At 39.9% G+C, this 26,538-nt stretch overlaps 1 protein-coding gene and 1 pseudogene across 2 annotated transcripts in view; one reads left to right on the top strand and one right to left on the bottom strand.

Moving 5' to 3' along the window:
- Nucleotides 1-26,538, bottom strand: part of PPM1E (protein phosphatase, Mg2+/Mn2+ dependent 1E) — a 190,321-nt gene that overhangs the window by 29,192 nt on the left and 134,591 nt on the right. For both annotated transcript variants that reach the window (XM_089900920.1, XM_022552711.2), the window contains exon 2: nt 963-1,081. In XM_089900920.1, the coding sequence (XP_089757046.1) occupies nt 963-1,081 (119 nt within the window). The remainder of the gene's footprint in view (nt 1-962; nt 1,082-26,538) is intronic.
- LOC149746739 (peroxynitrite isomerase THAP4 pseudogene) overlaps nt 1-26,538 on the top strand; it is a 40,673-nt pseudogene extending 14,135 nt beyond the window's left edge.

The raw sequence follows: 26,538 nt of genomic DNA, 5'->3' as shown, positions 1-26,538 counted from the left end.
TAAATTAAAAAGGGTGCGAAAAAGAGAAAATTGTCCGAAGTAGCAGTCCACCCCCTCCCAGCTGTAAGTTACTCATCAGTGGTTAATGTCACTGTCCTGAGCTGGAGCTGCGTCAGCCATCACCCTGGCTGCAGTGAAGCAGAATTTAATCTCCCTCAGCTTTTCGCTCTAGGGCTTTTACTTCATGCATCAGTACAAGAGGAAAGACCAGTGCTTTGTAGCAGGAATTCCATCCAGCTTGACTCTGGAACAATTTGGTTCCAAGTGAATCAATTACTCTCAGTAAAAACAAGCAGAGGAATTCCTTCTTTGCCAATTTTCTATCAAAAATTATCTAGAGAGATAAAGGAAGAATAGGAGTGTTTATTTTTATATCTGCCTCACATTCTCTGGAATCCAGCTGTCCTGATTCATTAATATATGCTTTGTTCCTTCTGCACCATGTTTAAAGGCAAATGCTTAAAATAGAACAAATAGAATGAAATATTAAAATTCCCAACAGTTTTGAGTAGCCATTCCCTAATTTTTACAATTGGTATTTTTTTAGTCTGTCAAATATGTATAAGCCTAACACATTAATAAACATGCCTTCATTAATAATTAAAGCCTCATAATTTACCTGGAAAAAAGATGTACAATGATCCAGGCAATTAAATCACATTACATAACTGTCATCTCTCCATTTATCTAGGTATTATTTATGATAACATACTGTTACAGTAATCTCTCACTCCAGTTACCTTCATGTGGTTTCAAAATATGCCTGTATTTTTCCCTCTTTTCCCTACTTTTATTGATTAGTTTGAAAAAAATTTTTTTGCTTTTTTTTCTCTTGCTACTACTATAAAATCAACCAGTGGGTAAACATAATTAGATATAGTATTTTGTAGACATTTTCTGTGAATCACTACACAGGAGAAGATTTTAATATTTTAAAACAAATAATGCAGAAAAGTACTTACCCACAGTCCCTTCCGTGCCATCGGTTTCCTTTGGAATATAATGTGCAGAAAGATCACTCTGAAGGACTTCATCTGATGTGGCTCTGGCTAAAGCAGCAGCCAAAAAGGAAGGGCAGTTACTAAAAGAGAAAAATAAAAGGCTATTTCAGTAAGAATTAGGAACCATCACATTTTAAATTATTACTAATTACTTATTATTAACATTGTCTCAAAACAAAATTATACCTTTAAACAATATTCACTACATATTTGTTGAGAGCATATAATATGGTAGGCAGTCGCCTAGGCACTGGGTATACACTGGTGAATAACACAGATATGGCCCCTGACCTGGGGAGGCTTAGGGAGACCAGATGATAAGTAAACAGATAGGATATAACTTAAAACTGCGATACGTTTTATAAAGGAAACAAATCGGATTGAAAGTATTAAAGGGAAGTACCTACTTAGAATAGTCAGGAATGCCATACCTCAAAGGATGAGAAAGACACAGTTATGTGGAAGTGGGAAGCTGGGGGAGAATATTCCAGACAGAGAAAACAGCATGTGTACAGGCCCTTTCTGAAAGCCTGGTACGTTTGAGGAACTGGAAGAAGCCCAAAGAAGATAAAGTATAGTGGGTAAGGCAGAAAGTAGTGAGGAATAAGGTCAGAGGAACAGGAACAGGCCAGTTATATGGATCTTTTACTCAAAATGCAGGGGGAAGTAACTGAAGACTGTGAGCTAGACAGTGTCATAACCAGACATATTAATTAAAATATTACTTTGCTGTGTCAAAGAAAATTGGACGGCAGCAAGAATGAAGGAGGGTGACCAATAAGGAGACCGTCGTAATCCAGGTGAGACTTTTTTAAAACGTGATTTGGGAGAAAGAAAATATAGAACTTGCTGATTACCGTATGTAGAGGTGAGAGACAGAAAGGAATGAGCCTGAGTCCTAAGGTTTTGGTCTGAGCAACTCGGTGAATGGTGGCATCATTCACCTAGATGGAGAAACCAGGAAAAGACAGATTTGTGGAGGAAAAGGGTAAAGTAGAAAATAAGAATTCATTTTAGCCATGTTAAGTTGGAAAAATCTGTGACATATCCTTGTGAAGGTGTCAGATGGCTAATTATATATTTTAGTGTGGAGCTCAGAGATGTTAGGAAATTTGGAAGTCATGAATGTATGGATGGTATTTAAAACTATGGAAATAGAGGGGAATTCCCTGGCAGTCCAGTGGTTAGGACTCCGCAATTCCCCTGCAGGGGGCATGGGTTCCAGCCCTGGCGGGGGAACTAAGATCCCACAAGCCGCGAACCGTGGCCAAAAAAAAAAAAATTTTTTTTTTAAACTATGGAAATAGAATAGATCACATAGAGAAAACATAAAAAGAGAACTACTATGGACCAGTGACTTCTATGTGCCTCCTGTTTTCCCCCTTTTGGAATAGTAAGTACGTTCCCAACATACGCATTGTATGTTGGGTAGTAGTGGGGAAGGGGGTAGATAATATGCCTCTTTAGTCCCCAAGTTTTCAAATCAAATGGAACTATATTCAAGGAGCTGTCATCAAGAAATTTCACCCAAGGAATCTCACCTGGACCTGACCTCACTGAGATCCTGAACCTCAAGCCTGAGCCTGATGCCATTAAGGGATGAAACTTAGGGAGACTTTGTGGGGAGGGTGAGTGATTTTTTTGCATGTGGGAAGGATGTGAATTGTGCGGCCAGAACAGACGGTGGCAGATTGTTTTTCTAAAAAAGGTCACAGCAATATTTCTGGTCCTACATGCTCTTTAAGAACTTTACCGTTCCAAGTGAAGAGGCAGAATCTGTTTTCCCTTCTTTGAATGTGAATGAGACTTTGACAAAAAAAAAAAAAAAAAAGTGGCAAGAGTGATGCTGTGACTTCTGGGATTTGGTCATAAAAGACTACAAGACTTCCCCTTGGCTTTCTCTTCTCTCTTCCTCTCTCTTCCTCCCTTTTCTCCTTTTCCTCCCCTTCCTCTGGGACATGGACAGGTTCATGTGGGTGTCAGCTGAGGCTCCCAGTCAATGGCTATTATCAACTGCCTGACATGTAATGGCAAAGGCCTTCAGATGATACCAGTCCCACCCTGAGGCCCCAGACATCCTGGAACAGAGGTAAGCTGACCCCACTTTGCCCAGTCTTAATTCCTGGCCCAAAGAAACTATGAGCATCATAAATGATTGTTTTATGCCACTAAGTTCTGTGCTAATTTGTTACACAGCCATAATAACTGAAAACCCAACACTGAGAAGCTTGGTGGAGGATAAGGAACCTATAAATACTGAAAAGACAGCAAGATAAGTAAAAGGTGAACCAAGAGAGTAGAATATTTGAAGAACAGAATGGTCAACTGTGTCAATACTACTGAGAAGTCAAACAAGATAAGGGAAAAATTAGATACTGAATTTAATAACATGTAAATAAATCATCACTGACTGGGTGCCAAGACAATTCAATGGGGAAAAAAATAGTACTTTCTACAAATGGTGCTGGGACAACTGGATATCCACACACAAAATAATCAAGTTAGTGTCTTTCCTTACACCATATACAAAAATTTACTCAAAATGGATCACAGACCTAATTATAAGAGCTAAAACTATAAAAATCTTAAAACACAGCAGTAAAACCTCAAGACCTTGGATTAGGCAATGGCTTTCCTAAATATGACACCAAAAATACAAGCAGCAAAAGTAAAAAAGAGTTAAACTGAACTACATCAAAATTAAAAACGTTTATGCCGGACTTCCTTGGTGACGCAGTGGTTGGGAATCTGCCTGCCAATGCTGGGGACACAAGTCCAAGCCCTGGTCAGGGAAGATCCCACATGCCGCGGAGCAGCTAAGCCCGTGTGCCACAACTACTGAGCCTGCGCTCTAGAGACTGTGAGCCCCAACTACTGAAGCCCGCACGCTCTAGGTCCCGTGCTCCACAACAAGAGAAGCCACCGCAACGAGAAGCCTGCGCACCGCAACGAAGAGCAGGCCCCACTCGTCGTAACCAGAGAAAGCCCGCGCGCAGCAACAAAGACCCAACGCAGCCAAAAAATAAAATAAATAACACTATAGAAATATTAAAAAAAAAAAAAAAAAAGAATTTTAGTGGTAGTGGTAGTACTTGGGCATATAACCTAAAAGGATGGAGTGTTGTAGTCTGAGAACAGGATACCTGTATGATTTTGGAGCTGGTGCAATTTTTGTGATAACAAGGTTTAGGTGGGACCAAGAAAGTGAGTGGTTTAGAAAGAGATAAAATTAAAATGTTTATGTTCTAAGTCCCCAAGGGAAAATAAAAAACTTAGAAAATTCTGTTTATCATTCTTCAGTATTCTTCAAATTGTAGATTATGATCCATTAGTGGGTAAATCAATTTATGAACTGTGAGCAGCATTTTTTTTAAAAAAAGGAAATAGAATAAGGTGCATGAGGTAAAGCTAAGTATTCCAGATATATATTAAGTATATACTGAATCCTGATTATGATGAAGAAAATTTTTAAAGTTACTACCCTTTAACAATTATGAAATAAACTGATGGCATCCTTTGAAATCCAAATGCTTTATAAACAATATTACCATTTCTCCTTTCATGCTAAGTTAACCAAATTTTTCTTGATGAGTCAAAATCTTCCTTCATAGACCTAAACTCTTTGTCAGCATTGCCTGTCTTTACCTTTCATCACGCTTTATTTTGATTAACTGGACACATCCAGATATTTTGCCCAAGTGGACTTTTAGTATATAGTTATAACATTTACTTGGTCCCTTTGCTGTTTTAAAATTAATGTTTAAAAAAACCTGAAAACCTTTATTGCAACCTTGTTCCCAAGAGTTGCCCCCAGAAAGGATATCTTTTGTATAATTATTAAACTATCTGGATCTCGTTCACCAAAGGTAGGAATGTGAAAACTTCAGAGAATAAGGAAAGAACCATTAGTCTCATTAATGTGTCATCTGCAATACATTTTTAGTCGCAGTTAATGTAATTTTTTACTTTTTGTCAGACAGAATGAAAATATTTTCAGTGAAGTAGGGAGGAGGATTAGCTGACGAATAGCTCGAGATAAAACATCAAGCTAGACACCTCACCCACATCAGCTATTCCTACATGTCAAAAAGCTACAACACTTAGCATGAATAAGTTCCTATGGTTCTGACTCTGATTGAAAGTGATTATTTCTGAAAAATCAGAATTGCAAATATATTTTAAAACATAGTCACATCGGAGAATATTTGATCAACTCAAATGAAAGCTTATCATTAAAGCTTGTCATTTCTAAGAGAACTACCGAGAGAAACTAACATGATAATAACATAGCAAACTGCTTTCTTTCATCATTTCTCATACAATACTTGAAAGATCCCTATACAGCAGGTTTTAGAGTTTTAAAGTTTGGCAAATGTATTACATAGCAAATATCAGAGGAGGGCCAGTAATCAAGGCAACTGGGGAACTGGGATTACAAATGTTACTATGTTGAGAACATTGCAGAAGAAGAGTATGATTAGAAATTTTTTAACTTTTGCAGTATGTGTCATTTTGGGGGACTGGCTCTTTTAAAATCAAATTAATCTTGTTAAGGCCCTTCAAATATAGTCCAAGAACACTCTTTTGCTATTTACTTATATTAACAGATATTTCTAAGTGCTTATTACCATTCCTATCTTCAAGCAATTCACATCCTGCAAACAAACGGAAATACGTTTTCATACATACCAATTTGTTAGTTTCTTGTTTGTTTTGGGAATACAAGTACAGACTTTATATAGTCATAGATAAAAATAAAATCTTTAGTTTATGTCTAAGTCATATACGAACTATATGCATAAACACCTTTTGAACAATGCTGAGATATCATTAGGGGTCTGGTTAGTTTTAAATTTTATTTATTTATTTTAAATTAATTAATTTTTGGCTGTGTTGGGTCTTCATTCCTGCACGCGGGCTTTCTCTAGTTGCAGTGAGCGGGGGCTACTCTTCATTGAAGTGCATGGGCTTCTCATTGCGGTGGCTTCTCTTGTTGTGGAGCACGGGCTCTAGGCGCGCAGGCTCAGTAGTTGTGGCACATGGGCTTAGTTGCTCCGTGGCATCGAACCCACGTCCCCTGCGTTGGCAGGCGGTTCTTAACTACTGCGCCACCAGGGAATTCCCTGGTTAATTTTAATTTTTAAGTTTAGTGACATACATAAAAAAAATTCCACTTCACGGGAATTCCCTGGTGGTCCCGTGGTTGGGACTCCTTGCTCTCATTTCCGAGGGCCCAGGTGAGGGCCTGGGTTCAATCCCTGGTCAGGGAATTAGGATCCCACAAGCACAAAAAAAAAAAAGAAAAAAAATTCCACTTCATTAAAGCTATCTGTCAATGAATACATGAATGCATATTTGGATTTCTGTGGATACTGACTTTTTCAATGTTATGTACTGTGAAGCAGAAATCCAGCTCTATTAAACTTCATACACTGAACTCTGTAAACAAAGCACAGGGCCTTGCTTTAAGCTAACAATAGTTCTTCAGACACACAAAATAAAACTCAGATTCATAAATGTTCTGACTCTTCTTCCCTGCTGCTCAAATTGGCTAGTGTCATCTTTATCCTCAGACTATTTATCTGAGTAGGTCAGTCTCGACTCCTCAATTCTATTTCAGAAATAACCACAACCCAAAACATGCCTGGTGGAAGATTTTGAATTATAAAAATACAGTTGTGTCCTAGTGACCTTGAACAGTTCAGTGCTTATCAGTGTTTATACTATTTTATTTTAATCAGTATTTTCCCAAATTAGTCCTTTAAAAAGCCATAGAGTATATCTGGGAGCAATATTTAAGGATGAGGTGGATGTTAAATCATTGTTACAGACTGAAAGTTTGTCCCCACCACCACCCAGATTCATATGTTAAAATTTTAATCCCCAATGTAATGGTATTTGGAGGTGGAACCTTTGGGAGGTAATTAGGTGATGAGGGTGGAGCCCTCATGAATGAGATTAGTGCCCTTATGAAAAAGAGACCCATGAGAGCTCCCTTGTCCCTTCCACCAGGTAAGGACACAAGGATAAGACAATTATCTATAAGCCAGAAAGCATGCTCTCACTAGATACCAAATCTGCCCAGGCTTTGATCTTGGACTTCCCAGCCTCCAGAAATGTAAGAAATAAATTTCTGTTGTTTATAAGCCTTCCAGTCTATGGTAATTTGTTAAAGCAGCCCAAATAGACTAAGACAATCATTATGGAACTACTCAAATCATTATCATAATTAGTGGAGCACAAAGAAAGTACTGAGTACTGAGTATGTTCATGTTTTTTGCTCTAGATGAGCATTGATTTCTTTAGATTTCATAACAGCACCAAGTCATAGGAGAATCCCTAGCATTACTTTCACCTAATGTGCTTGCAAGAATTTTTTTAAGTGATGAAGAATAATTAGGGATCACTTTGAAGCCTGGACATAAACACAAGCGAGACCTAAAGTTTCTGCCAACTTATTTAATTGCTATTCAACTAACTTGTTGGAGACAGGTTATAGCATAAATATAAGGAGTTAGAAAGCTGGGTTCTAATTCTAGCTGGGTAACCTGAAAAAAGACTCTTAAATTCTCTGGATTTTAGTTCCTCAATAGAAAAATTAAGAAATTGAAATAAAATAACTCTAAAGTCTCTTCCAGGTTTAAAATTCTAATTCTATGATTCTATTCCAATAAGGTTTTGAATTTGTAAGATGGGACAAAGGCAATGTAAAGGTAAAAATTAACACACTTCAGATCCAAACAAATGTTTTTATATACACCAGCAGAATGGAAATAAATTCTATATATTCCTTTTGTAAGCAATATAGGGATATTCTGCTTTATGTACTAGTGTCTACTTAAAAGCTGAATGTATATTTATTTTGATAAATATAATCAATCCTTGCAGTGAATCTACCAGTTAGGAAAGAATCCCTCAGATTTTATATATTAAAAGAAACATGCCATAAACATCTATAAAATAATATAGTTACCAACTGGTTATGAAGCTTTATATTTCAAGCAAAAGAGTACTATTTCGAGGTTCCCTGGTGGCGCAGTGGCTGAGAGTCCGCCTGCCGATGCAGGGGACATGGGTTTGTGCCCCGGTCCGGGAAGATCCCACATGCCGCGGAGCGGCTGGGCCCGTGAGCCATGGCCGCTGAGCCTGCGCGTCCGGAGCCTGTGCTCCGCGGTGGGAGAGGCCACAACAGTGAGAGGCCCGCGTACCGAAAATAAATAAATAAATTTTTAAAAAGAGTGCTATTTCTTACCTCTTTAAAAATATTTATTTACAAAAGCTTATTCTTCCTCCACTCTATAGGTTGACATGAGTCCAATCCAATTTTTCCATTAGAGAAAAGGAAAGGAGTCAGATTGGAATTGAATATGAAAGCTGGCTCTCTTTCAGCACTATATATTGCCATCTTGGTATAAAACAGGAACCAATAGATAAATAGATTATTCTAGCATAAAACATTTAATTTTCATTTATTTTCAAATATCATGGGTGGGTAAGTTTTGTTAGATGGACAGGATAGTATTTTAGTCAGATCTTTTTTCTAACGTGTTAGTATCTTCCACATGCATATTAAGACAATACACATTTTAAGGCTGCAAACTGAATTCTTGTTATAAACCAAGCCAGGAAGCATTTTCCTCACAATGCCAAACCTACGCAAATCACTAAAGACATTATTAGAGAAATTAGAGGTTTAAAAGTACATCCTTCCTGACACTGGCAATGTGGGCGTCAGTACAGCACCCACAGCTGTGTTTCAGCAGTCTTGGCATAGCGTTCCTAAGGTAATAAAAATTCTTGAAGGTGGGTAGTTTCCGTCAATTAACTCTGAGAGAAACTCATCTGGAGCAGCCTCACCTCAGCCCACATACCACGATGATGCTGTCTACTCAATATGCCCTTGCTAGGGTGACAACATGTAAATGTTAAGTTTCTGATCACTCCCCTCCCCTAAGTTAATCATATGTATTCTAAATCTAGAATACACATTAAATTAAAATAAAGAAGGCAAATTCTCCACCAGACTTGGTATTCTTTTTCTTAGTGGACCAAATGGAGTTAAACTCAGGGTTGAATTCCTTCCTCGTTAAGCTATTTTCTTTCTTTCTATAGCAGAGCCTCCAGGAACGCCACCTGGAGTCAGCTGATTATAATGCCCACACATCACAGATTCTCTTCGTTAGCCTTGAATATATATAATGCCAACTACCAAATGACTGGCTCCTGAGGTGCTGGGTTTGGGGTTCTTACAACAGAAATTTCATTCCCTACTGTTGCTATCAGTGTAATCTTAACAATCATTTGTTCACTCTGACCAGGTTGATACGGAAGCATAGCCAACAGGATCTTGAGTTTTCTGTGAATGGCAACCTAGATGTTACACATTTACCAAAGATCAAACTACCACTAGTGTCATAAGACCACAAGAAGAAGAGAGCTTAGCAGTAACTCTTCTTCGTCATTATTCTTCCATGACCAAAAGGAATTCAACTGCACAAGTTAACTGAAACTTGTCAACATCATCAATGTACCTTCCTGTTGCTAACTCCTACACCCTGTTCTCAGATCTGACTCACTTAGAAGCATCTGACTGTGGATTATTCCCTCTACTTTGATAAACTCCCTTCTCTAGGTTTCCAGAACATCACACTCTCCTGTGTCACTCACAGGACTCTGTCTTCTCAATCTCATTTGATGGTTCTTTCTCTTCTTCCTGCCCTTGGAATTCCTCTTATCATGTTGTAAGTCTTTTCTTTTTCTTTTTGCACAGCCTTCATCAATTTCTTGTATACAATATGCATTTCTTATTTATTATGTTCATCATTTACTGTATGACTGCATTCTTTCTCCCACTAGACTGCAGATATTTTTGTCTACTTTTGGTCACTGATGTCTGATGCTCAGATCAGTGCCTGGCACACAGTGATCAATAAGTATTTGCTGAATAAATAAACTTCTGTCTTTCTGATTTATATCGATATATATTTAAGCCATTCCCTAACTTCTTAGAATGAAGGTTCCTTAAGAGGAGAAAATCAATACGTTTACATAAGAGTATGTCACATAACATGATGTTGAGTTCTTACGTGTAGGCTATGAAACTTGGGCTAGTATTAGTAAACAGGTGATAACCATTGGCAAACAGGAACTATGGTCATATTTACACTTTTGTTGTCAACTCAAGTAACTGGTTTATGCTATCTCTAGTCCCTTTCACTAAGAGATAATGTATTCAAAAATTTAAAATATGTATGGCTTTTTAGTAGGAACTTTAATTCAACCAATATTTTTAAACCATTGACCAGTTTTAAGAAAGCAGGGGCTTCCAAACCCCCTAGGCTGTGCAGACGGCCATGGGGGGCCCCAGCCCAACAACCAGGAGGCCAGCAGCAGCCCCACGTACCTCCTGGGTTGCAGAGTCAACCTGCCCTCCAGTGGGCGCACAGCCACTGCACAAGACACAGCCTCACGGCCAACCAGACTAGGGGCCAGCCTTGCCTACCAGTGCACCTACAGCAGTCAGCTCATCACAACATAAGGGACCATGCAGTCCACACAGGGAGCACACCTAGAGCATATAACTCTGGTGACCAGAGGGGAGTGTGCTGTGGGGCCCCACAGGATGTCTCCTAAAAAAGGCCACTTCTTCAAGATCAGGAAACATAATCAACTGACCTAACACATAGAAATAAACAGATAATTGGGCAAAATGAGGAGACAGAGGAATATGTTCCAAACAATGGAACAAGACAAAAACTTCAGAAAAAGAACTAAATGTGGAGATAAGCAATCTGCCCAATAAAGAGTTCAAGGTAATGATCATAAGGATGCTCACCAAATGTGGAAGAAGAATGGAGGAACACAGCGAGAATTTCAACAAAGACAAAACATAAAGAAGAACCAAGCAGAGCTAAAGAATACAACAACAAATTTTAAAATACACTAGAAGTAATCAGTGGTAGATCGGATTATACAGAGGCATGGATCAGCAATCTGGAAAAGAGAGTAGTAGAAATCACCCAAACTCAATAGAGAAGAGAATTGTAAAGAAAGCAGGATAGTTTAAGAAACCTCTGAGACAACATCAAGCATAATAACACTCACATTACAGAGGTCCCAGAAGGAGAGGAGAGAGGGAAAGGGGCAGAGAAACTATCTGAAAAATAATAACTGAAAACTTCCCTGACCTGGGAAAGGAAACAGACATCCAGGTCCAGGAAGCACAGAGAAGGCCAAACAAGATGAACCCAGAGAGATTTATACCAAGACACATTATAATGAAAATGGCAAAAATTAAAGAGAAAATCTTAAAAGCAGCAAGAGAAAAGCAACCAGTGAGGTATCAGGGAACTCCCATAAGACTATCAGCCGACTTTTTAGCAGACACTGCAGGCCAGAAGGGAGTGGCACGATACATTCACAGGGATAAGAGGAAAAAACTTACCAAGGATACTCTACCCGACGAGGTTATCATTCAGATGTGAAGCAGAGACAAAAAGTTTTACAAACAAAAGCTAAAAAATTTAGCACCATTAAACCAGCTTTAAGAGAAATGTTCAAGGGACTTCTCTAAACAGGAAAGAAAAGGCCACAACTAGAAATATCAAAATTATGAAAAGAAAAATCTCACTAGTAAAGGCAAACATACAGTAAAGGTAATAGATCAATCACTTATGTAGCTCGTAGGAAGGTTAAAGGACAAAAGTAGTAAAACCGGGCTTCCCTGGTGGTGCGGTGGTTGAGAGTCCGCCTGCCGACGCAGGGGACACGGGTTCGTGCCCCGGTCCGGGAAGATTCCACATGCCGCGGAGCGGCTGGGCCCATGAGCCATGGCCGCTGAGCCTGCGCATCCAGAGCCTGTGCTCCGCAATGGAAGAAGCCAAAGCAGTGAGAGGCCCACGTACCAAAAAAAAAAAAAAAAAGTAGTAAAACCATCTATAGCTACAAGTAATTAAGGGATATACAAAACAACAATATGTGAAATATAACATCAAAAACATTAAATGTGGGGACTTCCCTGGTGGCGCAGTGGTTAAGAATCTGCCTGCCAATGCAGGGGACACGGGTTCAAGCCCTGGTCTGGGAAGATCCCACATGCCGCGGAGCAACCAAACCCATGCGCCACAACTGCTGAGTCTGCGCTCTAGAGCCCGCGAGCCGCAACTACTGAACTCGCATGCCACAACTACTGAAGCCCGCGTGCCTAGAGCCCTTGCTCCGCAACGAGAAGCCACCACAATGAGAAGCCCCACACTGCAACAAAGAGTAGCCCCCATTCGCCGCAACTACAGAAAGCCCACGTGCAGCAACAAGGACCCAACACAGCCAAAAACAAATAATAATTAATTAATTAAAACAAAAAAACATTAAATGTGGTGAGGGGAGTAAAAATGTAGGGCAATTAGAATGCCTTTGAACTTAGGAGATAATCAACTTAAAATAATCATTCATACATACATATACATATATATATATATATACTGTTATATATGAACCTCATGGTAACCACAAACCAAAAACCTACAATAGATACATATAGAAAAAATAGAAAGGAATCCAAACAAATCACTAAAGATAGTCATCAAATCACAGGGGAGGGGCTTCCCTGGTGGCGCAGTGGTTGAGGGTCTGCCTGCCGATGCAGGGGACACGGGTTCGTGCCCCTGTCCGGGAGGATCCCACATGCCGTGGAGCGGCTAGACCCGTGAGCCATGGCCGCTGAGCCTGTGCGTCCGGAGCCTGTGCTCCGCAACGGGAGAGGCCACAAGAGTGAGAGGCCCGCGTACCGCAAAAAAAAAAAAAAAAAAAAAAAAAATCACAGGGGAATAGAGCAAAATAAGAAAGGAACAGAGAAGAACTAAAAAAAAACAGAAAACAAAATGGCAATAAGTACATACCTATCAGTAATTATTTTAAGTGTAAATAGACTAAATGCGCCAATCAAAAGACATAGAGTGACTGAATGGATAACAAGACCCATATATACACTGCCTACAAGCACTCGTTTCTGGTCTAAAGACACACAAAGACAGGCCTAGGGCCGGTGGCCCAGGTTGCAGGCAGCTGGGTGCTGCCATCTTGCCATCTTGCCATACAGTGGGAGCTGTGTGCCTGGCTCCCATGTCCTGCAGCCATGTTGCCTTGCACCCTCCCCTCAGGGCGGTCCTGCCCTGGTCTGGGCTCAACGAGGCAAGGGCTGGAGCCTGGCAGTGGTAGGGCAGCCCACGGCCCAAGATGGTGATCTTTTGTGCAGCTGTAAATTACTCCAACTGACAGGGCAAGGGGGAGAAGCACGCTGTCTCCTGCCACAGGTCTCCCCCTAAGGGACTCAAAATGTCTGATCCAGTTATTAAAGGCTGTTCAGAAGGATAACTGGACCCCCACTAAGTAGTCTTTCCACAGTAGTGAACACTTCACCAAAGAAAGCTTCTCCACGGGGCTGGAGGATGAGCACTGACTGCTCAAGATCGTGGCCATGGCTTCCATCTTCCACCTGACTGAGAAGAAGGGAGCTGGAGGCCGTGGATGCACCAGGAGAACGGATACCAGAAAGGCCTCAGGGGGCTTGAGGGGACATGTGAGTGAAGCAAACAGGCAAGGAAGGAGCTGCAGAGTCATCAACATCCTCAAGTGAAAACCCAGTGGTCAAGCTGGAGTCCTGCAAGTTGAAGTGAGCTGCACTGTAGGGTAAAACTGCACCCAGGGCCAGCCCAGAAGCCACCAGTCAGAAACTGGTGCAGCAGCCTCTGGAAGTACTCCAGAAGCCGATCTGGCTAGCGCAGCATTAGACAGCCAGGGAGAAGCAAACATGTCTGCTGTAGATGCTGGCAATCAGAACACCACCTCCCCTGATGGGGGCCTGGTAGATAAGAGTGGCATTTCCATGGATGACTTTATCCCCCCAGTATCTGGGGCTTGCAAATTTCCTGGCTCACTTCATTCTTACAGTTTCTCCTCCAAGCATGCTGGAAAGAGGCTGTCTGTCCCCTGAGAGCCTGTTGACCAACAGAGGCTGAAGAGAGACATGGAGCCTGACTGCAGCAAAACCAGCCTGGGGCCCAACAAGGGCTTGGCACAGAGCCCCACAAGTTTGTCCCTCACAGCAATGCCTCAGAAGCCCTCCCAGAGCCCCTCCACCCCTCCAACAGATGTTACCCTGAAGCCAGGCACAGAAGCTGTGCTAAGTGAGCACAGGGACACCAGCCCCATGTTCATCAAGGAGAGCATCCTGTCAGCATTGGGGTCCTACAAACTCGTCAGTTTGTTGCAGTCCTGCTGCTTCTCATCCTGGCAGAACAAGAACAAAGTGTGCTTCCTATGGGAGCAGGAGGAGAACAGCAAGCTAAAGACCCTGCAACACAGGGTCAGCTGCTTGGACAGCCAGGCGGGTCAGCTGCAGGAGAAGCGGGACCAGCTGAAGAGAGCAAGCTTCCCCTACCTGAGCAGGCGGCCGTCCCCTTAGCCCCCACCCTGTGGTCAGTACCAGAGCCTTGAGGCTCCCACACTGCCTGGTTATTATGGGGCGGGGTTCTTGCTGATGGCCTCTGAGCACTTCTATGTGTTGCATGCTCCCTGCTGTCTCTGCAGAGGCTATGACAGTAGCTGTGCCTTGCAGAAGAGGAGCCCAGGTTGGTGAGCTTACCTCACTTACTTCAAGGCACACTCACGAGGCATCTCAGGAAAGGGGGTTCAGCCAGTGAGAAAGAAGGCATTTCACGTCAGCTGGGAAAGCCAGAACTACTCAATGAATGGTTGACAATTGGTTTTCCACTTGAATGGGGGAAGTCCCTTTGTATTGCATATCTCACACAAACATAAAATCCTAATGAATTAGGATCTAAATGTAAAATAAAATAGACATAGTAAGCTATTAGAAAAATTATAGGAGACTCTTAAAATCATGTGGAGGTTTTTTCATTCATGTTCTAATATCCTTGAAGTTAAATAATTTCGAACATCAATAATAATTTCTTTAAAATAAAAAAAAACCATACACACAGTGAAAGTGAGGGGATGGAAAAAGTTAATCCATGCAAATGGAAACAAAAAGAAAGCTGGAGTAGCAATACTTATATTAAAAAAGTAGCCTTTAAAACAAAGCTATAACAAAGACAAAGAATGACATCACATAATGATAGAGTGATGAATCCAACAAGAAGATATAGCAATTGTAAATATATATGCACCCAACATAGAAGCATCTAAATACATAAAGCAAATATTAACAAACAAATAGGGAGAAAGTGACAGTAATACATTGGATACACAGTGATCCAAAATCTATGGGATGCAGCAAAAGCAGTTCTAAAAGGGAAGTCTAGTGACACAAGCCTACCTCAAGAAACATGAAAAATCTCAAAAAATCAATCTAAACTTACATCTAAAGAAACGACAAGAAGAACAAAGGAAACTCAAAGTTAGTAGAAGGAAAGAAATAATAAAGATCAGAGCAGAAATGAAATAGAGACTAAGAAATAGAAAACACTGATGAAACTAAGAGCTGGTTCTTTAAAAATATAAACGAAATTGATAAACCTTAAGCCAGACTCATCAAGCAAAAAAGAGAGGCTCAAATTAAAAATATCAGAAACTAAAAAGGAGAAGTTACAACTGACACCAGAGAAATACAGAGGATCATAAGAGATTACTATGAACAATGACATGCCAATAAATTTGCCATCCTAGAAGAAATAGGTGAATTCCTAGAAACACAATCTTTTTTTTTTTTTTTTTTTTTTTTTTTGCGGTACATGGGTCTCTCACTGTTGTGGCCTCTCCCATTGCGGAGCACAGGCTCCGGACGCGCAGCCTCAGCAGCCATGGCTCACGGGCCCAGTCGTTCCGCGGCATGTGGGATCTTCCCAGACCGGGGCACGATTCCACGTCCCCTGCATCAGCAGGCAGACTCTCAACCACTGCGCCACCAGGGAAGCCTGAAACATACAATCTTGAAGACCGAATCAGAAAGAAATAGAAAATATGGACAGACCAATTACTAGTAACAAAATTAAATCAGTTTAAAAAAAAAAATCCTGACAAATAAATGTCCAGGGCCAGAGAGCTTCACAGGTGAATTCTATCAAACATTTAGAGAAGAGTTAACACCTATCTTTCTCAAACTATTCCAAAAATTTGGAGAGGAAGGAATGCTTCCAAACTCATTCTATAAGGTTAGCATTACCGTGACACTAAAACCAGACACCACAAAAAATGAAAATTAGAGGCCAATATCACTGATAAACATAGAAGTAAAAATCCTCAACAAAATATTAGCAAACTGAATTCAACAACACATTAAAAGGATCATACACCGTGATCCAGTAGGATTTATCCCAGGGATGCAAGGATGGTTCAATATACACAAGTCAATCAATGTGATACACCACATTAACAAACTGAAGAATAAAAATCATATGATCATCTCAACAGATGCATAAAAGCTTCTGACAAAATTCATCATCCACTTGTGATAAAAAAAAAAAAAACCTCATCAAAATAGGTATAGAGAAAATATAGCTCAACATAATAGAGGCCAACAGTTACAAACCACAGCTAACATCACAGTCAACGATGAAAACCTGAAAGCATTTCCTCTAAGATCAGGAACAAGACAAGAATGCCCATTGTCCCCACTTTTATTCAACATAGTATTGAAAGTCCTAGCCACAGAAGTCAGACAAGCAAAAGAAATAAAATAAATCCAAATTGGAAAGGAAGAAGTAATACTGTCACTATTTGCAGATGGCTTGATACTCTACATAGAGAAAATCGTAAAGCCACCACTTAAATACAGTAAGTCCCCTACATACGCATGAGTTCTGTTCCAAGAGCACGGTCATAAGTCCAATTTGTTCATAAGTCCAACAAAGTTAGCCTAGGTACCCACTAACTAACACAGTCGGCTATATAGTACTGTACTGTAATAGGTTTATAATACTTTTCACACATATAATACATAAAAAACACAAAAAATAAAGAAAACACTTTTAATCTTACAGTGCAGTACCTTGAAAAGTACAGTAGTGCAGTACAACAGCTGGCGTACAGGGGCTGGCACCAAGTGAACAGGCAAGAAGACTTACTGGAGGAGGGAGAGGAGGTGGGAGATGGTAGAGCTGAAGGATCGTCAGCAATAGGAGATGGAGGGCAAGCTGCAGTTTCACTCACACCTGACGTTGATGGCACAGGTTCTGGTTCCTTGCTGGATTCAATTCTATCTACCCTCCTGAAAAAATGATCCAGTGATGTCTGGGTAGTAGCTCTTTTTTTCTCGTCACAGATGACACAGTAGCACTGGATTGCATTCTGAACGGCGGCTGCAACCCTCATGTACCGTTCTACGCTCGGGTCCTGTGCCTCTAAAACTAACAGTGCCTGGTCAAATAAAGAAAATCCCCTTGTCATTTCCTGCATCGTGAGTCTCTTCGGTTCTTCAGTTACTACTTCTTCCTCTTGTTTCTGTGTCCTTTCTCTGGGCCTCCGATTCCACCAGGTCTTCATTAGTAAGCTCCTCGTGTTGCACAGCAAGGAGTTTGATGAAGTCATCCTCTTGCAGATCTAGCTCCAGCTTGTCACTGAGGGTCACTAAGTTGCTGCAGACCACGTTCACATCTTTGAAAGTTTGCAACTTGAAGGTTCATATGTAGGGGACCTACTGTATACAAAGCACTCATACAACTCAACACCAACAAAAACAAACAACCTGACTAGACAATGGGCAGAGGGCCTGAATAGACATTTTTCCAAATAAGACATACTGATAGCCAACAGACACGTGGAAAGATGCTCAACATCACTAATCATCAAGGAAATATAAATCAAAACCACAAAGGGATACCATTTCATACCTGTCAGAATGGCTATCATCAAAAAACCATGAGGGCTTCCCTGGTGGCACAGTGGTTGAGAGTCCTCCTGCCGATGCAGGGGACATGGGTTCGTGCCCCGGTCCGGGAAGATCCCACATGCCGCGGAGTGGCTGGGCCCGTGAGCCATGGCCACTGAGCCTGCGCGTCCGGAGCCTGTGCTCCGCAACGGGAAAGGCCACAACAGTGAGAGGCCCACGTACCGCAAAAAAAAAAAAAAAAAAAAAAAGACCACGAATAACAGGTGTTGGTGAGGATGTGGAGAAAAGGGAATCTTCGTGTACTGTTGGTGGGATTGTAAAATGGTACAACCACTATAGAAAACAGTATGATCGTTCCTCAAAAAATTAAATATAGAACTGCCATATGATCCAGCAATTTCACTTCTGGGTATATACCTTTAAAAAGTATGAATTTGAAAGCATATATATACCCTGAAATTCACTGTAGCGCTTTTTACAATAGCCGAGATACGGAAGCAACCTAAGTGTCTGTCAATAGACAAATGGATAAAGAAGATGTGGTGTATATATACAATGGAATATTATTACTCAGCCATAAAAAATTGAAATTTTGCCATTGCGACAACATGAATGGACGTAGAGGGTATTATGCTCAGGAAATAAGTCAAACAGAGAAAGACAAATACTGTATGATCTCAATTATATGTGGAATCTAAAAAACAAAAAACAAAAAAATGAAAACAGACTCATAGATACAGAGAACAACCAGGTGGTTGCCAGAGGGGAGGGGTGGGGGTGGGGAACAAAATAGGTGGAGGAGATAAAGAGGTAAAAACCTTCAGTTATAAAATAAATAAGCCGTGGAGATGTAATACACAGCATAAGGAATACTCTTCGATAGTATTGTAACAACTGTATGGGGACAGATGGGTGCTAGACTTACTGTGGTGATCATTTCACAATGTACGCAAATGTCAAATCTCTGTAGTACACCTGAAACTAACATAATATTATATATCCAACTATATATATATTTTTTTTAAAAAACAGGGGCTTTACTAAGATGAAACACAATTATTCTTTGAAACACAACCAGAAATAGAATGCTGTTTAATGATTCTACTAATCCACATCACTATTTCTAGATATTACTTCAGGTCATAAGCTGTTACATATACATTCTGAATACAATATTGATATGGCCGCTGAGCCTGTGCGTCCGGAGCCTGTGCTCCGCAACGGGAGAGGCCACAACAGTGAGAGGCCTGCATACAGCAAAAAAATATATATATATATTTTCTTTTTCCAGGTATACAAATAGCGTGAATTTCTGAAGCGTATTCTAAGATCACAACTCCTTTCTTGTACAACTTTTTTTTCCTAGAGTTGATGACTGCCTCACTTTTTCCCATTTGATTTGTTTTCAACATACCTATCAGTAATTTTTTCCAAATGCTCCAACAACATTGTAGCACACGATTCAATGATATTTTCCATATGTTCAAGCAAATCAGTTTCTATTTTTTCTCCTGGAAAACCCTGGACTCTACAGTCTTGCTGTACAAATGACACCCTGGGACTTTCTTATGGAACTCTTCTGTGTTTGGTTTCCCATTTCCTAGATCCCTCATCTTCTTTTCTTATCAACTAGCTTTTTAGATTTTGCTAGAGTACATCCTCTGTAGTTTTACAGCTTTCTACTATCTCCCCCCCTTATCCTCCCAATGCTTCTGAGTCATATAATATCTACATGTCAGAGTTTATAATATATAAATTCTGTCCTAGAATAGTAAGCCCCCCATTAATCCTACGGATTCAATGCTCATATCAAGTCTTTTGCTATATTTTCATCACTTGGTTATCTAAAGTATGTCCTCCAGTAGTTTCTCAAGAAGGCAATAGGGAAATTATATTTTCTGACTTTTTGCATGTTTAAAAACATTGTCTTTTCACCTGAACAACAGTTTGAGTAGATATAAAATTCTTAGGTCACACTTTCTGTCCTTGAGGACTTTACATTGCTCTACTGTCTTCTGACACTGAACTTTTCTGAGAATTCTGAAGCCAATTTGAATCTTTCTCCCTGTCATGTTTATTCTTTTACTCTGGAGTCATCAAAAAAATTTGTTTTTGCAGTACAATAACATTACTAGATTATGCCTTAACGTTAATTGTTCTATGTATAAATTCTTCCTGACTCATTATGTGCCCTGTCAATCTATAGATTCAAATCTGCATTTGTTTTGAGCAGTTTCTTTGAAAAATACCTGTAAATATTACATTGTATTACTTGAGTTTTATTCTTCAAGGACAACAATTATTCTCCTTTACCCATGTGCCACATCTAACACTGGTTCTTTATTCCTTTTAGACATGTGGTTAAGTTCCGTTTCATTTTGTTCATTTTTTCTCAATTTTACTCTCCATGTACCTTACTGTGTTTTCCAGAAGTGTCTATTCTTTTTCCTGCTTCCAATATGCCCCTCATTTCATTGACAATTTAATTTTTCTCTTCCCCTTATTTTTCAAGCTCTGTTAGCTAAACTTCACCTTTTGCACTAACCCTTCCTTGACCTATCTCTGCTTTGAGTTCTAGTTTTATCAAAGAACTTGCAAGATTAATTTTTTAAAATTATCATTCAAGACAACATATCTTATTGCAACTTTCATCAGGAATATTTTTCAATTGCCATTTATTTTATTTTTGTTTATGTCAACTTTTTAAAATTTTTATTTATTTATTTTGCCATGCTGCTCGGCATGCGCGATCTTAGTTCCCTGAGCAGGGATCGAACCTATGCCCCCTGCAGTGGAAGTGCAGGGTCTCAACCACTGGACTACCAGGGAAGTCCCTACTTCAACTTTCTAAAATTGTAATCTCTTTATATAAAATCCCTGCTGGTTCCTTTATGATAATAATCTATAAATGAAATACGTTTTTCCTGGACCAGCTCTTCATAAGAGGTTCATGTAGCTCAAAATGAAGTTCCTGAGGACCCAAGGTTGTGTGAGGGAGTTATTTTATTCTTGACTTCTCCCTAGCCAACAAAGCTGCTAATAATACAGAGTCTCTTGGGACTTCCCTGGCTGCGCAGAGGTTAAGAATCCGCTTGCCAATGCAGGGCACACGGGTTTAAGCCCTGGTCCGGGAAGATCCCACATGCCGTGGAGCAACTAAGTCAGTGAGCCACAACTACTGAAGCCTGTGCACCTAGAGCCCGTGCTCTGCAACGAGAAGCCACGACAATGAGAGGCCCACGCACCGCAACGAAGAGTAGCCCCCGCTCGTCGCAACTAGAGAAAGCCCGCACACAGCAACAAAGACCCACACAGCCAAAAATAAAAACAAATAAATAAATTTTTAAAAAATATGGTGTATTTCCAATTCCTCATTCAACTTATCCTCTTTTCTTTCTTGGTGCCAAACTAGGTACTGAGAAGTCCCTGCTGGTAGCCTGTGAAAGGTTCCAAAATTATTTTTGCCCCCACAAAGAATACCACCTTTTTTGGAGCATACACCTTACTGGCTTTCACTGAGGTCTTCAGATGAAAGCATTCTATCTCATCATTTTCTGAAACCCACTTGGTTTTTGTTGCATTTGGTAGCCCTTAATTTTCTGATTTGGTGTTAACAGATATATCCTACTCTTACTGAAGATGGAGTTTGTATTTTTCTTTCTTGTTCATCCTCCTTCTTCTTTTTCCTGGCGATTTCTGAGAGAAGCAGACAATGTCATTGTTATTCTACTATTTTAAAGTCTGTAATGAGCCCTTATTTTTTTTTTTATCACTCTCTGAACTGCTTTTCAGACAGAGAGTGATAATTACTCGCATAATATTGAGGCACATGCATTAAGTTTATCTTGATTCTTGACTATGGCAAACAAGACAAAACAATACTTTCTTGAGGAGTGCATATTCAATGAGTTGAATCAAATACATTCAACTATGAAGCATAATAAATTAGGGAAAGAAATGATTCCAGAAGGAAAATTGATGTGTGAGAAAAATCTGTAATTCTAAACTCCTATTCTATGCTACTTAATTTACGCTATGACCCTGTATTAGGCGTTTTGCCCTCAGATTCTTCTCTGTAAACTTAAAATCTTTAGTTATTTGTTGCATGTATTTTGGATGGAATGTTGAGATCCTGTTTAAATATAAATTTGTAGCAACTGAGTAATACTGAGAGTAAATATCAAATCAACCAAAATTTATAAAGTGTTTATAATTACCTTTTATTCTCCTTCCTGCCCTCTAAATTATTCCAATAAGCCCAAGGAAAACTGAAGCCAGGCAAAATCTGTAGCAGGTTGTAGATTCCTTCTTTCTAGTCTGTACAGCTAACATATGTGCAAAACCAACTGCATTCACCAGAATTTAAATAAATCACCAAGGAGAAAAAGCTGTAATTTACTTTCCTACTTTATTTTAATCCACATGATTATATAGAAATTCCAACAAATAGTCTTGCGAATACCTGCTTCTTTTTTTCGTAATATTTATCTATTTGGTTGCCCCGGGTCTTAGTTGCGGCAGGCAGGCTCCTTGGTTGCGGCTCACAGGCTCCTTAGTTTCAGCTTGCAGGCTCCTTAGTTGCAGCTTGCCAGCTCCTTAGTTGCAGCACATGGGTTCCTTAGTTGTGGCATGCAAACTCTTAGTTGCGGCATGCACGTGGGATCTAGTTCCCTGACCAGGGATTGAATCCAGGCCCCCTGCACTGGGAGCGTGGAGTCTTAACCACTGCACCACCAGGAAAGTCCCGTACTTGGTTCTTATAAATTGTGATCGAACCTCAAATAAATTCTTAGGACAGAAGTAGGAAGAAATTTTCCTGATACTGAAAATAATGACAATTTATCCCATTAAGATCTTCCAAACTTACCAGAATTTGAAATGACGAGTTGAGATTAGATAAGTTAATTTCTCAATGACATACCTAAACAAAATAACATGGTAACATAAATAAATCCAGCAGTGTTTCATATTAGTTTTGTGAAAACTTACATCCAGCCAGAAACATAATAAGTAACTTAACTTTCAAAGGTAATTGCTTATATTGCTTCACTCTGTGAAGTAAATAAGGAAGCAATTGCTTTTGAGGGTATTAAATGCTTTTTGCTTTCTCAGTATTCTATGATGAAAATTTTCAAATGTACAGAAAAGTTAAAAGAATTTTACAGTAACTATTCACAATCTCATCACTTAGATTCTTCCATTAATATTTTGCTACCCATCTATTTACTGATCAATTCATCAATCCAACTTATTTTTTATGTTTTAAAGCAACATGCTGATATCAGTATACTTACCCTTAAATATTTTAATATGCATATTACTAACTAGAATTCAATATTTGTTCTAGCAAAATTTACATACAATAAAATACACAAATCTTATATGTATTTTCACTGAATTTCAACAAGTGCATGTACCTATGTAACTCTCCTACAAAGCTACAGGACATCATCAGTACTCAAGAAAGTTCCTTCATGCTCCTTTTCAGTTATTCTCCACCCCCAGCTTCCCACTAGTCTCACTTTTCACACCACATGCACAGAAGAGTTGCATCTCTTCTTGAACGTAATATAAACAGACTCATAAAACCATGTACTTTTTGTTTGGTTTGGATTTTTGGTTTTTTTTTTTTTGTACGTGGGCCTCTCACTGTTGTGGCCTCTCCCGTTGCGGAGCACAGGCTCCGGACGCACAGGCTCAGCGGCCATGGCTCACGGGCCCAGCCGCTCCACAGCATGTGGGATCTTCCTGGACGGGGCACGAACCCATGTCCCCTGCATCGGCAGGCGGACTCTCAACCACTGCGCCACCAGGGAAGCCCCATGTACTTTTTTATGTAAGTCTTCTTTCACTCAGCAAAATGTTTTTAAGATTCATCCATATTATTGTACATTGACAGTCCATTCCTTTTTATTGCTGAGAAGTTTTCCATTGTGTTAATATACTGCAGTTTATGAAAGAAACTGAAGATGACACAAACAGATGGAAAGATATACTGTGTTGATGGATTAGAAAAATTAATACTACTAAAATGACCATACTACTCACAGCAATCTACAGATTCAATGCAATCCCTACCGAAAACACCAGGGGCATTTTTCACAGAACTAGAGTAAGTAATTTTAAAATTTGTATGGAAACACAAAAGACCCTGAAGAGTCAAAACAATCTTGAGAAAGAAGAACAGAGCTGGAAGAATCATGCTGTCTGACTTCAAACTATACTACAAAGCTACAGTCATCAAAACAGTATGGTACTGGCACAAAAACAGAGACATAGATCAATGGAATAGAACAGAGAGACCAGAAGTAAGTCCACACACTAATGGTCAATTAACCTATGACAAAAGAGGCAAGACTCTACAATGGAGAAAAGACAGACTCCAATAAGTGGTGCTGGGAAAACTGGACAACTACAGGTAAAAGAATGAAACTAGAACATTCTCTAACACCGTATGCAAAAATAAACTCAATATAGATTACAGACCTAAATGTAAGACTGGAAACCATAAAACTCCTAGAAGAAAACATAGGCAGAACACTCTTTGACATAAATCATAGCAATATTTTTTTGAATCTGCACCCTAAAGCACTGGAAAGAAAAGCAAAAATAAACAAATGGTACCTAATTAAACTTAAAAGCTTCTGCACAGCAAAGGAAGCCACTGACAAAATGAAAAGACAACCTACTGAATGGGAGAAAATACTTTCAAATGATGTGGCTGATAAGGGGTTAATATCCCAAATATATAAGCACCTCATACAATTCAACATCAAAAAAACAAACAACCCAATAAAAAAATGGGCAGAAGACCTGAATAGAATTTTTCCAAAGAAAACACACAGATGGCCAACAGGTGCATGAAAAGATGCTCAACATCGTTAGTAATCAGACAGATACAAATAAAATCACAATGAGATATCACCTCACACCTATCAGAATGGCTATCGTCAGAAAGAACATAAATAACAAATGTTGGTGAGGACGTGGAGAAAAGGGAACCCTCGTACACTTCTGGTGGGAATGTAAATTGGTGCAGCCACTGTGAAAAACAATATGGAGGTTTCTCAAAAAAACTAAAAATAGGGACTTCCCTGGTGGCGCAGTGGTTGGGAATCCGCCTGCTGATGCAGGGGACATGGGTTCGAGCCCTGGTCTGGGAAGATCCCACATGCCACGGAGCAATTAGGCCCGTGTGCCACAACTACTGAGCCTGTGCTCTACAGCCCACGAGCCACAACCACTGAGCCTGCGTGCCACAACTACTGAAGCCCGTGTGCCTACAGAGCCTGTGCTCTGCAACAAGAGAAGCCACCACAATGAGATGCCCACGCACCGCAACGAAGAGTAGCCCCCGCTCGCCACAACTAGAGAAAGAAAGCCCACACGGAGCAATGAAGACCCAACTCAGCCCAAAATAAAATAAATAAATAAATATATTTTTAAAATATTTATTTATTTATTTGGCTGTGCCAGGTCTTAGTTGCGGCATGCGGGATCTTTAGTTGCAGCATGCAAAGTCTTAGTTGCAGTATGTGGGATCTAGTCCCCTGACCAGGGATCGAACCCAGGCCCCCTGCACTGGGAGCGCAGAGTCTTAGCCACTGGACCACCAGGGAAGTCCCTGAATAACTTGTTTTAAGTACACATTTATTTTATACATTTGAACTTATAACATTTACTATTATAAAGTCAATTCCAGGGACTTCCCTGGTGGCCCACTGGTTATGAATCTGCCTGCCAATGCAGGGGACACGGGTTCGATTGCTGGTCCGGGAAGATCCCACATGCTGTAGAGCAAGTACGCCTGCAAGCCACAACTACTGAAGCCCACCTGCCTAGAGCCCACGTTCTGCAACAAGAGAAGCCACCGCAACAAGAGAAGCCACCGCAATGAGAAGCCCACGCACCGCAATGAAGAGTAGCTCCTGCTTGCTGCAACTAGAGAAAGCCCATGCGCAGCAACTAAGACGCAAAGCAGCCAAAAATTTAAAAATAAATAAATAAGAAGTCAATTCCATTAGAAAATGAGGTTGGTTTAATTAATGTAAATACTTTAAACCTGAAGTTGTAGATATTGTTGCAAAGTTCTATCAGCCTTGATATCTAGCTTTCTTATTCTATTTCGTTTTTGTTATGTTGTACTGAAGACAATCCAATTTTGACAAATGCCATGTAAATGGTAACAGTTTTTCCTTAAATGGGCTTCTTCTAAAATCTCAAGCTACTCTTCAATTAAATACAAGTGGCAAAGTTTATTAGGAGATGAACACAAACACAAAATAATCTGGCAGCACAATTAATTGGTCGTGGTCTCTAAGGGAATTAATATTTGTGTTCCTTCATTATAACTTTTAGATAGCATATATAAAAACCAAAAATATATGTACAAACATATATAAATATATTTTTAGCTATATAAAAAATCAAAAATACAAAAGGACTTATAATAAAAAGCAGCAGTCCTTTTCCCTCCTCTTTTAGTTCTAGTCAATCAGAGATAACCTAGAAGTAATCCAACTGTCCCATCAACAGGGCACTGGTTAAATACAATGGAACACAATGCATTAAAAAGCCAGGGAATTCCCTTGCAGTCCAGTGGTTAGCACTCTGTGCTTCCACTGCATGGGGCACAGGTTCGATCCCTGGTTGGGGAAGTAAGATCCCACAAGCTGCGTGGCACAGCAAAAA

This window comes from Delphinapterus leucas, chromosome 19 (assembly GCF_059928025.1).
Source record: "Delphinapterus leucas isolate spDelLeu-1000000601 "Yukka" chromosome 19, BTC_Dleu_Yukka2, whole genome shotgun sequence".
Taxonomy (NCBI): Eukaryota; Metazoa; Chordata; class Mammalia; order Artiodactyla; family Monodontidae; genus Delphinapterus; species Delphinapterus leucas.
The sequence above is the reverse complement of the archived record's forward strand: the minus strand, read 5'-3'. Positions and strand labels throughout refer to the sequence as shown.